We start from the raw sequence: 15,241 nt of genomic DNA, 5'->3' as shown, positions 1-15,241 counted from the left end.
CCATGATCCTCATTCTCGTGGTGCTGGGGACCCTTGGCAGGGTGTGGTGCTGGGGCTCTGTGTGCTCTGCCCACAGCCACAGGTTACCAGCATTCAACCCCAAAACCAACTCTTGAAAGGCCCTGGGAGTGCTGCTCAGAGCAAGGAAGAAGTTTTATGTCAGGAAAGAGAATTAAAAACCAAACAAAGCAAATCAACCCTGCAGCAGCTGCACGGGAAATGCACACCTGCAATCATGGGGTGCAAGGAGATGGGGACAAGAATGTGATGGGGTATTAGTGCTGGCACCACAGAGGGGAAGGGTTCTGAGGAAGCACAAAGAACATTAAACTTTTCTAGTTTTTAAAGGATCAGAGCTGAAACACCTGTTTTGTACCTGCCCAAAACACCCCGCTCCCCTGTGGGGCTCTCTTGGTCTGGATTGGCCACAGCACTGTTGGCTCATTAAGACTTTTAGTGCTCATTTGCTGACACAAATACTCAAAATAGGACCAAATATAATTGTCCTGAATCGAAAAACTGCTCCACACCATTCCTAACACCAAGTGTGGAGTGGTGGCTGTGGTGGATACCCCAGTGTGGAGGTCCCTGATGCCCAGCAGAGCTCTCTGCAGCTCCACCAGGACCAGCTGGAGCTCTGCATCCCATGCCCATGATGGGGAGGGCACCTGGCGAGCTCCCCATTCCCCACATAACAGGGACAGCAGGAAGGAGCCCTGAGCACCCCAAAGGGGACAGGCAGCTGTGTCTGCCTCTCCACACTGTCCTGCTGTCCAGGGGACAGTGCTGTGACACTCCAGCTTCCCCAAGGAAAGGTGAGTGCCAGCAGATGGGAAGACATTGGTGCACCCCAGGCCTTTGCACTGCAATAGTCAACCTGTGGTCATTGGCTTTTTTTTTTTCCTTCTTTTTTTTTTTTTTTTTCCTTTTTTTTATTATGTAAACAGATAACCATTTTCTCTCACAACACTACAAGTAAATGACAAAGCCAGCTGAAATGGATCTTTTAAAATGGAATTTTTGAATTACTCAAAGCAAGATTTTGTTAATTTCTAGCTTCAATTTAGCACTGAAAAAAATATCAGAACTTCAGGTACTGATTGGCTAAACAAAATTTACATGGGAATTTTTTTTTATTATTACTTTTTGGTTTAGTCTTTCATTTAAAAGATTTACATTACTATGGAAACTAATTCTAAGACACATTTGTCTCTGGCTTTCTTTACAAATCCCTTAGTTCCTCTTTGATTTTTAAATGTAAAGGCACACAGTAAAGCTTTATGCATTTATTAAAATATACAGATTTTGGTAAATTTAGATTTTTTTTTCTTAGTATCTCGATTATATATATGTATTATATGTATAGTTGTCAACAACACAGTCATTTGAAAATAAAAATCACTCCATAACATATCTGCATATTTTTTTTCTTTCTCATGACACACTACAAGACCCCATTGTACAATGCACCAATGGGCTTCTGGAAACCACAAAAAAAATAAAAATGGATAGAACAAACTGCTTTTAACAAATACACCAACTTCATACCAGAACTGCAGAGAATTGTTACACCAGAAAGTACCACCTGCAAAAAAAAATAAAAGCAAGATATACATCAGAAAGACTGAACAAAACGAAGTGAAGATCATTTACAAGCTGGATTTACAACATCCCATGTTGCTGGGGTGTGATTTTGCTGCCATGTGGAGGATGCTGGAGTGCTGGACCGAGGGGTCGTGACCATGTGGAGTGAATTTGTGGAGGGGCTGAGATCTTACAGAGCCGGCCTGGAAGGTTTGAGGTATTTATGCTCCATCTGTACCATGCATTTGGCCCCTCAGGGAGGGCAGGCAGGCACGGAGGGGCTTTGTGCCTCTCACCAGAGGTGGGAGCAGGATGGTCCCGCTCTGCCACATCCTCCTGAGGGCTCAGGGATTGAGAACCTCCCTCAGGGCACCCCAGGGAAAGGCTGGAGTTGGGGTTACAGCAAAATCAGCACTTGCACCTCTTCCCAGCCCCTGGCCAGCAGTGCCCAGAGGTGATGGGCACACCTGGACATTTTGCCTTCTCAGCCTTTGCTCGTGCCCACTGAAGAGCCCAATGCTGCTGCAAGAGACAGCACGTGAGTTGCCAGAGGCTGAACCCGCACATCTCCCAGGAGCTGCCACCCAGAACTGGGAGCAGGGATCCTGTAAACCCAGCCTTTGGCCACTGGCAAACCCCCAACACCTGTGGCTTGGTCCCCTTCTCCTTAAACACCTCTGTTGGGTGGGATGTGGTGCAGCTCCCACCTCCAGCACGGCGAGGGCTGAGAGCAGCCCATCCACATCTGACCGTGCCATGGCGGCATCAAATGCTGTTCCCTGGTGGTCCCAGGATGGGGTACAGCCATCTTCCCCAGGAAGGGGAAGGGGGATGGGTGGCTGGAAATGGGGACAGCCAAAAGGCTGCTCAGATCCAATGGAGAAGTTCCTACAGACACCAAAGAACAAGGGGTCAAGCCCTTGTCAAATTATACGGCGTGACTTGAGCGGACGTGACGACAGACACTGGTACTGGGAACTGCTCCATAGCAAGAGATTAAGGCTGCAAGAAGAACAGGCTCTGACCCAACAGGGTGCTTGGGCATGAGTTTGTGGCTCAGCAGATGCCCAAATACCGTGTGGGAGCAGGACGAAAACGACTGCCTTGGATATGGTATAGTACAAGCGCTGGTAGGAAAATAGCATCAATCTTTCTCCCTGAAAACACACAGCCAGACCTGCGAGGTGCCATCTCTCTTGGGTACTTCTAAGGCATCAAAGACGAGAGCAGCCAAGCACGGGTGGGCAGTGACCATCACAAGAGGAGCTCAGTGCTGCAGCAGAGTTTTCCTGAGCTGGCCCGTGAGCAGCTTTTCAGTGGGACCCACTCAGGATTTCTCCTTGTAGAAGCGTGGTAGGGGTGGGCAGCAGGAGTCAATGCCAGAGCAAAGCTTACAGGTCCTTTAGCCAAATCCTCACTCCCACCCTGAAGCTGCTTCAGAAGCCAAACTTCCCTTGGCTAGCCCGGAGCACTCCAGGTTCAGATCTGCAGAATTGGACGTTCTTCTCCACTGGGAAAAGGACTGTAGTTTGCCACTGTTTGGGACAGGAGCTGGAGGGATCCTTTTGCAGCCCCAGACAGAGTGTCTCCATCAAGCTCTTGCATCCCAGGAGTGATGGGGATGGGCGCAGGTCCAGGCACCCTTTGCACCTCCTTGCCCACAGAGGGTGCCAGGCAGGTGTTTTGGGAGCCTGAGCCTCATCCAGTGCACCAAAGCATTAAAGATTCTCAATATCCACAAGGATATTTCCGTATTGGAAATCCTGCCCCTTTTGATGTTAAATTGTCCCCTGGGATGCCAGCAGCAGCCCATGGTACTGGGGGTTGGTCTGGGCTGCACTGGAGCCCCTGGGATGGATCCATCTGCAGCCATCAGCAGCTGGGGGGAGGATGGGAGTTGCTGTCTGATGGGTTTTGGTTACTGTTTATTCAAAAGATGTTCCTCCACCACAGTGTTTCACATGAAGCATGATGGGCTCCACAACTGGACCTGCTGATAATCACTGACCAAACCCCATCACTGCTGACCGACAATTCTGTGGGGATACAGGCAGCAGGGAGCCTGATGGCACTTCTGGGGGCCATGGCCATGTTCAGGGTCTTTAACATCCACCTCTGACCACCTCTGCCCCGCAATCCACCAGCTCTGTTTGGTTTCAGACTGAAATATGGACACTTACGGAATGAGCAGCATTTCAGTGTTTTTCATACAGCACCCACCAAGCCAAGGTCAAAACCAGAGAATATTGTACAAGGTGCAGACGGCAGTAGGGAGTCAGATTGCAGTTGCCAAGTCCTCTCTGCTTGCTACCCATGGCCCAGCCCTGCCAAGACATGGCTGACCCATGGATGCTGCTGTTTTGTGAGGGCATGGATGGGTGTCTGGAGCACTGAGGGCAGAGTGGGCACTGGAAGGTGCCCAGCACGGTGAGGGAATGACAGCACAGTCATTTTAGTAAAAGACACAAGGTGGTGGAAGCAGCGCCCAACTTCAGACTGGTGATGCTCAGAGGAATGTGTGGTCCTCGTTGACCATTTGTTGACAAAGAGGGTTGAGCCAGGAGTGGGTCACAGCCCTCACTGTGACCAGGAATGGGATCAGGCTCCCCGCCTCAGATTTGGGGTGTTGGACCGTGCTGGGACTTAAAGGTTGGACTAAGACATGGACTAATTTTGAATAACAATATTGGGGTTTGGAGTGTGGGGATGGACATGGGGACACTGCTCTGTGCAGTGCACCAGAACAGGCCATGGAAACTCTGTGTGATGGAACCAACTATGCATCTCTGAGCTACTCCCAGGGAAGAGTGTGTCCATCTCCATTTTGTACCTACCCACCTCTCCGTGCCTCCGGCTCAGCTATCATTTCTAGGTGGATCAAAGGAAAAAAACCAAAGTTGTTTTGGTGCCAAAGTGCCAAAAAATTTTAGAGTGGCATTCCACCCCTGCGGCCATCGGGTGAACATTCCCCAGGGACAATTTGACTGTCCCCTTGTGGCTCCTTCCACCTCTCAACACCCTCCTGGTTTGGCACATCTCCCACTCCGCTGCCTCGCTGGTGCAGCTGGTGCTGGGAGATCAGCCGGTGCTGGGGGATCAGCCAGCGTTCACCAGAGCAAGGCCCCACTGGTGGAGCTGGGACAGGCCACGGAGCTGGGCGGGTTTGGTTCGGGGTCAGCGGCAATCGCAGGGCGTGTCCCGAGTACCAGAGGTGAGCAGGGCAGTGGTGGAGGACCCAGGGAGGATGGGGCAGGATGGGGGAGCCACGGGGACCCTTCCTCATTGCCTGTCCCGCTACTCGGGTGAGTAGTCCAGCTCATCGTTGGCGATCAGAGCATCTGACGGCGGTTTGTGCCGGCCTTTGCTTTTCGACCTGCCACTTGTCCGATGGCTCTCCTTGGCGCCCGCCATTTGCTGGTACGAGAAGCTCTTGTCCTCAGAAGGACCCCAGGCCGGGTAGCTCTCGCCCTCGGGGGCGAAGGAGAAGCCATCATCCACGGAGAAGGGGTCGACGTCCACGTCGTAGCGCTGGTAGGTGCTCTGGTGCAGGGCCTCCTCCCGGGCGCTGATCTCCAGCGTGCTGTTCCACATCCCATAGCCAAAGTAGATGAGCAGACCTGGGTGGGCAAGAGAGAGAGGGTTGGACCCCAGCTACTCACTAGCCCTTCTACCCCTACCTGATTTCACCTTCATGCACAAATGCTTTCACCAGAGGTCTGATTTCTGGTGGATCATGGGATTAACCTACCCCAGACATCCTCACCAAGTAATCCAGACTCCACATGACATGGATTAGCCACGGAGGACTGATGTGAGGTTATATCAGGACCTCACATCTGTGCCAGAAAAACCAATGGGATGTCCCACCCCCAACAGCCATGGATGGGCTGGTGGAGTTCATGACACCTAATGCAGTGGTTTAATTTACTCATTGCTGGCAGCTCAAGAGGTGTTAGTTGTACCCACAGAGGAAAGTGCTTAATCACACCAGATTAAATTGATGCTTTGGAGTCATCTTTTCTTCCAGATGGAAGGACTTTCCCTGGATTTGCAGTTTCACCTATTGACCTAAAGGCCCAAAACAGCCCTGAGTATGTCTTCTCTGCCCAAAAATGCAGATGACAGCCCCTGCCCAATGGCTCAGCTTGGAGGAGCTATGAGATCTGCTTTATTCTCTTGGGTTTGTGGACTAAGTGAGTTGCAAAGTAAAGCACTATGGATATGCTGGACTCCTGGTTGTGTCAGAAAGCCTAAATTTGGGAAAAAAAGGATCCACAACAGAGTCTGTGAGTCCTAAGATGCCCCTACCCAGAAGTTAAGAGGTTGAGCTAAAAGGAGATACAGACTACAGATCTGACTTTCCCAGGGATTCTAGGATTGAGCACTCTGGACTTTGGAAAAGCAGTGCTGAAATACTGGTGTGGGCTGCTGAAAAGCACAAGTGGGTGACAGAGCAAGAAATCAAACTGATTTCTGTACAAAGCCTGCCTGTGAGGCAGTTTCCAGAACCCGCCTACTTTGCATCAAAAAAGCCATCAAAATAGTCACCTTGCATGGAGTCATTCTCTTCCATGAATCTGATGTTTTCTGGAGGTGTAATTTTCCATTTAGCTGCGGTTCAGGGACTGGACAAAATGAGATTTCTAAAAACTTCAGGATGGCAAGGGGCAGACGAGAAGGACTGGGTATTTCCAGCCTATGCACGCTGATTAGGGAAGCTGTCATTATTAACACCCTTCCAAAAGATTGTCAGTGAAAAAAATTAAAATAAATGAACCTGGGACTCACCCACAAAACACCAGACAGCAAATCGGATCCATGTGACAGTGGAGAGCTTCAGCATGAGATAGATATTGACCAGCATGGCGAAGGCAGGCACGAAGGGCAGACACGGGGCCATGTAGGGCAGCTTCTTGGGGTTTTCTGGCTGCTGCAAGATCACAAACACCAGCACAGCGATGAGCAGGACCATCAGCACCACCAGGAGCACAGCCCACCAGCTCTGCTCAGAGATGTAGTCTGACCCAAAAATGATGAAGGAGCAGAAGATGAACATGAGGACGAAGAGCAGGAGCACACAGGTGGTGACGGTGTGGCCGGTCGCCGCCGTCGGGCGATCCATTTTACCCGGCAGCCCAAGGTGAATCCGCATTGTGTAGTACCGAGGGCCAATCAGCTTCTTCAGCTTGATGAGATAGATGTTCTCAGACTCATCTGCCTCTATCCCCGTGGTCATGTCCACGGTGCCGTAGTTGGGGTGATTCACGTTGTAGGCGGATTTATCGGATTTCCCAATTAGCATCTCGTTGTCTCCCAGCGACGGCAGATTTTTTGCCCCGCACGTGTTGGTTGGTGGGCCAGAGAACTCCTCTCCTTCGCTGCCAGGAGAGCAAGCTTCCTTCTCACAGTCTGCCAGGATGCCCTCCTTCTTCTTGGTGTGTTCCTCGGAGAGGAATTTGACGAAGCCGTCGATGTCGCTCTCGGGCTGGTAGCGGAGGAGCAGGACGCAGACGGACACCAGCGTGTAGGCGAGCAGGGTGCCAATGGACATCATCTCAATCAGGTCCCTCAGGCTGACCAGCAAGGAGAGCAGAGCTGCCAGGAACCCAGACACGATACAAGCCACGATAGGGGTTTCCGTGTAAGAGCTGACGTGGGACAAAAACCTGGAGCACAGAACAGTCACAGGAAGTTAAAATCATAGAGGCTGCAATAACCCTTCCCTCATTGCAGGGGACAGTCTCAGGGATCCCTTAAGGTCTTGTTGCTTTTTGGAACTTTGATTCCAGGTGGGGACTGGCAGCAGTGCTGAAGTTGAATTTGGAGTTAGATGTGGGTCTGACCAGCTCTGCAACGAGCACTCAGATACTTCCCAGATTTTATCCATATAAACTGCTCTCCAAATGAGAAACTGTAGGGTAGACTGCTCCTGGTATTTTCCTCCCAGGACAATGCTTTGGCTTGTGCCCCATTCTGCACCCACCGTGTCTGTGCATACTCATTGCTCCCTGTAGTGACAGTGTGGGACCCTCAAAACCCCCAGCACAATTTCCCCTCAGATCCCAAGAGGCCAGAAATAAATGCCAGCACGGGTATGACTGACCTGAAGAGCAGCCCATCTCCAGCCATGGCATAAATGACTCTGGGCATTGGGAAGAGAGAGCCCAGCAGGCTGACAGTGAGGCCAGCCACGGACCCGATGGCAACGATGAATTTGGCTGCATAGAAGCCGTGGACCACGAACATTTCCATCAGTGGGGACTCGGTGTCAATGGCATCATAGGGCACCATCAGCGTCAGGATCATGCTCACCTGGCAAGGCAAGAGGAGCAGGACAGGGCTGTCAGCATCAGCACTGGGGGTGCTGGGTATTCTCAGGGTGGAGGGGATGTAAAACGCTGGAATTTGGTCTGTTTGCACTTTGCTGTAGGGTGGTTAATCCAGAAAACTGTGGGGTCTTAGTCTCTGCTACTCAAAGGCAAGAAGGGGATGCTTGAACCTCAATTCAGGGGTGATGCAGGAATCAAGTGGGACTGGTGAGGATGGTGGATCTGGTAGGGTTAGTAACACTCACTTTGGCTGCATCTCTGTGTGGGAAATAATGCTGGGGCAGACCCCAAATCCAGATTGCATTGCTTGGAGCAGCACTCTGGTCCTATTCGAGTCAAAGAATTTGTTTTCATGAGAAGCCCACTCCCATGCAGGAGAGGTGAGTTTCTTTGAAATTATCAGAACAGTGCTTTTTTCTCCTTCATAACTAATTTTTGCTCTTTTGCAAGGAAAATCTCTGAGCACAGGCATGCTTTTATTGGGGTGCAGATCAGTGCAATCTCACACAGCCATCCCTGCCTATCCTTCCCCTCACTTGGAGCCTCTCCCGTATCTCCAGCAGAGGCAGTGCTGCTTTTCCCAGAGCCACAGAGAAAGGATGCTGCAGTGCTGCTGCTCCTTCTTTGCTTCTCTCCTGGGTGCAAAAATAGCTGTGGATGGGGACTGAAAAACCTGCCTGCCACCTTGTCCCTGCAGCTGGCAGAGGGGTCTTGTCAGGTGACAGGAGCCTGGGGACAAACAGAGAGGAGCCTTGGCAGGCACTGGGCAGGTGTCCAGAAGGACTCACATGGTACATATATATATATTTACATGCATCCATACATATTTATGTACATTCACACCTGTGCAGGGACTACTTACAGACACATAAGCTGTCAGGCACGTGACGAGCGAGGCTGTGATGGCGTAGGGGATGGAGGTGTTGGGGTTCTTGGCCTCCTCTCCCGTGGTAGCAATGATGTCGAAGCCAATGAAGGCATAGAAACAGGTTGCAGCCCCCTTGAGCACCTGTGGGGAGGATCAAACACCTGGGTGCCAGGAGGGAGGCTGGCACCCAGCCAGGGAGAGGGAGCTGAGCAAAAACAGAGCAGCGCTGTTGTGCCTTGTCTGAGCTAAAGGGTGAGCGGCCACAGGTCAGGGGGTGTAGCTCTGGGGACTGACCCTGGGAGCACCCCTAACCCACTGATCTGAACTGGGGAAATGATTTCAACCTGTGCCCCGAGCCGTGGAGGCATCTGCAGCTCACCCCACAAACCTGCAGTGCCTGAATATGCCGGGAGATCCTGCCACTGTCAGAGGAGACAATCAACCAATTTCAGGTTTGCTTTAACAATCCTCCACCCCAAATCCATTTTTATGAGTAGGGATCTGGAACATGTTTACATGTTCTGCCTTAGCAAGATGTCTCATGTGGCAGCAAGATCCGCTTGCAGAGGAAGCAGGAGAGAGCAGCAGCCGTCAGATGTGAGCCGCTTCCCAAACAACCTCTGTTTTTCTTGGAAGCTGCAGACAGGTTAGGAGCACACACTGGAACACTTGGATGAGGAATTATTTGTACTGTTTGGTTATTTTTTTTTTAATGTGATTTTAAAAAATATACAATATTAGCGAGGACATTTATAGGAAAGGAACGCTGGAGCAGGGTGAAGACAGCTTGGCTGATCTGGAGCTGTGAAACCCTTGCAGCTTGCTGGGTACCACCTGTCCATCACACCTCTGTCATCTCAGCTGTCAGGAGATACTGCACACAGTAAAACTCACCTCTTTCAGGGACTGTCTGTAATTATCCTTTTAAAATATGCCCTATGCTGCTGGGAATCTCAAACTTGTGCTTGGTGGTAGATTTACTTTTACAAACAACTTGTGAGACAATGAGCCAGCTGAAAAGGATGAGACCACCCTACTGAGGTTTTTTGTGTTTTGGGTATGCATCTATCTTTAAAAACGACTTCTTTTTTTTTTTTTTTTTTTTTTTTTTTGTTTCCCAAGAGATATTTGGTGCATTGAATTGGAGCAAAACAGATATTTTCCATTTTCTCTTTTTCACTCCTATTGTATGGTATAACAACCCAAGCACAACCCAAAGGTAAAATATGACCTCTGTTCTCAAGTGAGCCTCAGAGCTCATCTCCCCACTATTGTTCTGTGGCAAAAAGGCATTGATTTACTGGATGAAGTTGCAGGGACTATATGCAGGTTTGGGACCCTTTCAATAATCGAGATTCATGGTTTACTTTACTTTCTTGCTTATTTTTCTGCACAAAACCCCAATGGAGTTGAGCAGTGTAAATCTGAGAAATTATCTTGGGTTTAGGCCAGCTGAGATATTTTCAGTCTCTGTTCATCCTTGGATAAAAACCAGTGCAAGCAAGCTAAAAAAGCCAAATATGTCCAAATTCTCAGTAAGCTTTGAGGGAACATCCATAAAATAAGTGCTGGCAGGTGGCATTATGAAGTGCTCAAAACAAATGCTTGAGAACATTGTTGTTGAAAACCAGCCAACAAAAGTATCTCCCTGCTCTGCAGAGGCTGAGCCATCTCTCTGGAGCTCCCTGTCTTAGACAGCCACAGCATTTTGCTCCATTGCCTGGCAATTAGTGGCATTGCCTTGGGGATACTCCCATGAGGAGTTTGAGTCTGCAAAGGGACATTTTGGAAAAGTTCTGGGTTTATGCTAAGAGGAGTTAGGAGATGAAGCATTGCCATACTCCTTGGGTTTGGTGGAAAGAGCAGGTCTGGATCCAAGCCTGCACTCCTGGGATTTGAAGATCCCTGGCCAAAGCACAGGTGGATTTAGCAGGGCTGGGACCTGGAGGGTGCAGCAGAATTGGGGTGTGTAAACCACGAGCAAGGCTGAGTGTGTGGCAGCACTCAGGCGCTGTGTGTCCCTCTGTGCTCCCAGACTTACCCCTGGCCATCCGAACGGCAGGAATTGCCCTTCAGCCCAGTTGTCACTTTTGATGTAGAACAGACCAGCAATCATGATGAAGACCCAAACTGCCAAGTTAATGACATTGAGCACGTTGTTCAGTCCCACCGAGTTCTTCACCCCCATGGCCACAATGATGGTGACAATGACAGCAATGACCAGAGCAAGAAGGTCAGGGTACGACTCCTCTCCTTTCCCTAGGTGAGAGAAAAGAGATGTACTACTCTCCATCCACAGAATATCCAGAATTGCTGTGGGGGAGTTTTAAACACTTTTCAGACCTTGAAGTTTTGCAGAACTCTTTGGTCTCATTGCAAAAGTGGTCTCCAGAGGCCCATGTCTCCACTAGCTAAAGTTGTTTAATTAAGGTGATAAATCTTGATGTCTCAAGACACTGTTCAGACTTTTGGGAGAGCAGCAGACCAATGACCCTGTCCCAATTTGCATAACATGTATCTGCCAAGCACTCATTAAAAATCAATCAGCCATGAAGTTTTCATGACACAGGTACAGGACAGCTGGCTGGTTTGCTTACTGGTAGGATTCATGGACTGTTGCTGGAGCTGCTGGTCATACAGGACCACCACAGTCCCCCATCCCCAGCAGTACAGCAGACACCAGCTTGTGTCCTCTAACAAAATTCTGTGTGTGCCTCAAAGGGACCAAGCAGAGTGTTTGCACTGGGTGAAGGGTTTCTGTGCTGTCCTTACCCTGTGACTATTTCTGTGCCTGCATTCTAAATGCCAGCTCATCCCAAAGGGGCTCAAAATATCCCATATCCCATCCCCTCCAGTCCCGCCTGTGTGCCAGGTTGCTCAGGCAAAATACCAGAGCCAGACAGACAGTAAATAATGAATGAAGCCTAATATCCATGTCTGACTCCTGATGAGCTCCCAATTACTTTTCCTGCCCAAACTGATGGAGGTGTCTGTGCCCAGCAGGACGCACCCAGGCCGTTGAGTGTGCCGACGCTGCTGATCATCCAGCGGCTGATGGTGTGGTTGGCCAGCGAGTCAAACATGCTGCTGAGGGCACTGGCACCTGCAGCTGTCCCAATCAGGTACTCCAGGATCAGGTTCCAGCCGATGAAGAACGCCACAAACTCCCCCACGGTCACGTAGCTGTAGGTGTAGGCAGAGCCCGTGGTCTTGGGGACGCGCACGCCGAACTCAGCGTAGCAAACACCTGGTTGGAAAAAGAGGAAAAGGTGTAAGGAAAAAGAGGTTGGGAAATGGAAACAGTAAAAACTGCATGGGTGGCACCTTCCCAGAGGTGCTAGGAGGTGTCAGGACTGCAGTCAATGTCAGGAACATAGAGACATTGCATGGTGACCCTCCTTGCCCTGTTTCTTGGCTTAAAAAACAGAAGTATTTCCACTAGGAAATATTTCTGGGCTTTTCTTTTTGAGAAGACACAGTTCAAACCAGCCAGATGTTTACATGGGATCCTGGACCAGTGCTGCACAGTCTCATCCCAGAGGAAGATGCCGCAGAAGGCTACACCTCTCCCTGCCCCAAACTTCCAATCTCCAAACACTCATCCTGCATTATTACTCTGCTGATCCAGGCATGAGCACTGTCCTGATCATCCTTGCTTTTGTTCATACCCAGGCAAGAGGAGTTTGAAGATGTCTTACATAGGGAACATAACTTATTTTAACAATTAAAAAATATTATATTTAAATCTTCTAAAGAATATTTGCAAAACTAACTGTGCAGAAGAAGAAAAGAAAAGCAAAAAGTATTTAACTGTAAACACTTGGGAGGAGGATTCATCAGACTTCAATACTTTTTGAACTCCTTGTGCACTTACTATGTCAAGATAATTTTTAACAAAAACCTGACCCTGACACATTGATGTATTAAAACAACCATTAGGGGTTTTTTTTAAATGAATGGATGTACTTAGTCTCAAATTCTCCAAATATTATTCAGGACAAGTGCTGAAAGGGTCCTGCATGTTTAACACCGATTAGGTCCCTGCCCCAAAGACCCCAGTAAAGTTCATATGGGTGAATTGGTTAAGGCTGTTACTACCATTAAATAAACACGTAGTAATTATTGAGCTCTCTATCAACCGATATTCTCCATTTAGAAGATAATAATTGCTTCAAATTTGCAATCAGTTTAGTACAGAGAGGGGAATGAATCATTTATAAAAATGTTATGAGGTGGCTGCTCTTCCTTAAGTGCTGTTTTAACACTGTACAAACACAGAGTCGTTGAATCTCTTAAGCTGAATTTGGTGGTGCTTGTTTTCCTGCTTTTGGAGGATTTTGATATTCCATTCACTGCTTAACTTGAATGTGGGTTGCTTTGCAATGGGACTCTTCAAAACTTGATTTCTGTAAAGCAGCCCAACAGGAGCCACAAGAGGTTTCCATCATCCATCCAGCCCTACCGACAGTCATTATTCAAAGCTGATGAAAAATGCATGCACTCGGCAAAGGTACAGTGTTCACAGATAACTGCAGGCCTGAATGATTTATGAAACTGGTGCTCTGACGAAGACAAGTATCTAGTTTCTCTCTTTGATGGCCTTAAAAATACATATATATACTCTCTTTCTTGTAGGCAGCTCTCGTTTTAGCCAACGACAAGATAATGATTGAAGAGGATGGTTATCAACACACAACGATAATGCTAAACCAAAGAAATGAATATGTATAAAATGTTGGAGTTTTTGATTATTCTACTTGGATCCCAAAATAGAAGAGCTGTTTTTCACTAGGGGTTGGGTACAGCACTAGGTTGAGAGTATCAGCATTAGGTGTCAGCATGTATTACACACAAACATATATATAATATATACTAATATCTGCTACATTCACACTGTATTATTACTATTGTTGTTGTTATCATTAATATTTTAAAATTATTATTATTATTGTTATTGTTATTGTTATTATTTTTACAATCTAACTGGACAATAAAACCGTGTTACTCAGTTACTCCTTGGCAGTTCAAGCCATTCAGCACCTTGTTCCCCTGTATGCAGAGGAATGCAGCTCTCCCAGTGCTCCTCCACAGCCAGCCCAGCTCTGGAACTGCAGAGAGAAGTTGGGTACATCCTCCCTGTCACAACTGTTTAATTTAGAGACAGATTTCTCTTCTTCCCCTCAATCAAGAGTGTTTGCAATTTCTGAAGAAAACAAGACAATACAGTGGGGTTTTTTTGAAAGAACAAGCATTCTACAGAGGATCATTTCTTTTCCTGGAATGTCTGCTACCCTTGTGCAGTTGGTGTGACAGTCATTACACTTGTGTAATTACACAGTCACTGACATTGTTCAGCAGGACATAAACACAGCTGAGTGGCCTTGGTCCTTCCAAGATCCATCCACAGAGCAGCCACAGAGCAGCACAACTGGTGGCATGAGAACTGGCGCTTTTGGTGGGTTGGCATGGTGGTGGCCATGACGTGGGTGCTGACCCTGCCACTGATACTTGGCACAAGGCTGCACAGGAACCATGAGACATCCCACAGGGCACTGGCATGGATGATTCAGGGGAAAAATAACTTCTGAGAGGGGCCTTTCAGCTGCTCTGGAGGTAACTCCAAATAGTTCATGCTACCACACAAGAAATTCAGAGGGACCATCTTTCATCAACAAAGAGCAGCCAACTTATTGAGGGAGGCATATTGTTTTCATCAAGCCAGTGAGCCTGCCCATTGCATTTCATGATCACCATGTGCTGATGTATAAAAGGCAGCTCTATAAGGAAAGCTCCCACAGAGGAAGGACTCCCACCTCTCCAGCTCCACCCTGGCAGGTGCAGCCCCTCAGCCCAGCCCTCATCCTGCAGCCAGCAGCACCTGAGGCCCATGCTCAGCTCTGCCCTGCTCCATCCTGGCTGCTGCTGATCCTGTTCCTGCACCACTCTCAGGTAAGAGTGTGGCACTGTGCTCCAAACTAGGTTATTGCTTTAGGAGAGCAATAAATGGCTGGTGGGAAAGACTGTGGAGAGAGTCATGGGGTTGGGTGAGATGCAAACTGCTGATTTTTGCTAAGGAAAGGTTTTGGATAAACTGGGGTGAAAGTGGGGAATATTGGTGGTCACAGCTGATGGCAGGAGCCTGAAGTGCACTGCAGGTTTTGTGGAGAGAAGCTGGGCAAGCATTCTTACTTGAGAGATGAATGAAAGGCCTTCTAGTGAGAGAACAGGAGATTGATTTAATTTATCAGTTTAATCAATTATCGTGTGTTTGTAAGTACCCTGATGGGGCATGTGTTGCTTAAAACTATGGAAGGCATAAGTGGAATTTCTTGAGTAGATGAAATTAGAAAAGTCCCTTTCTGAAACCAGGCTAAATAGTGCAAAGAGGTTTCCCTATGGCAGGGCTTCCCTATGGCTGTGTCCCTGGATGGTTTTGGTTTGTCTCTTTTTTGATTTTTTT

The 15,241-nt window shown here is 48.5% G+C and overlaps 1 protein-coding gene across 2 annotated transcripts in view; it reads right to left on the bottom strand.

The window, feature by feature from the left end:
• Window positions 1-1,271: 1,271 nt before the first annotated feature.
• Window positions 1,272-15,241, bottom strand: part of SLC7A14 (solute carrier family 7 member 14) — a 29,430-nt gene continuing 15,460 nt past the window's right edge. Inside the window, exons 1-7 of one of the 2 annotated variants that reach the window (XM_063167334.1) lie at window positions 13,822-13,962; window positions 11,792-12,028; window positions 10,823-11,040; window positions 8,776-8,922; window positions 7,688-7,896; window positions 6,373-7,250; window positions 1,272-5,201 (exon numbers count right to left, since the gene is read on the bottom strand). In XM_063167334.1, the coding sequence (XP_063023404.1) occupies window positions 4,879-5,201; window positions 6,373-7,250; window positions 7,688-7,896; window positions 8,776-8,922; window positions 10,823-11,040; window positions 11,792-12,028; window positions 13,822-13,912 (2,103 nt within the window). In that variant the 5' untranslated portion in view covers window positions 13,913-13,962 and the 3' untranslated portion in view covers window positions 1,272-4,878. Of the gene's footprint in view, window positions 5,202-6,372; window positions 7,251-7,687; window positions 7,897-8,775; window positions 8,923-10,822; window positions 11,041-11,791; window positions 12,029-13,821; window positions 13,963-15,241 lie in introns of those variants that run through there. The other variant, XM_063167333.1, reaches the window with a different exon arrangement.

Source organism: Melospiza melodia, chromosome 12 (assembly GCF_035770615.1).
Source record: "Melospiza melodia melodia isolate bMelMel2 chromosome 12, bMelMel2.pri, whole genome shotgun sequence".
In the NCBI taxonomy this organism is placed as follows: domain Eukaryota; kingdom Metazoa; phylum Chordata; class Aves; order Passeriformes; family Passerellidae; genus Melospiza; species Melospiza melodia.
The sequence above is the reverse complement of the archived record's forward strand: the minus strand, read 5'-3'. Positions and strand labels throughout refer to the sequence as shown.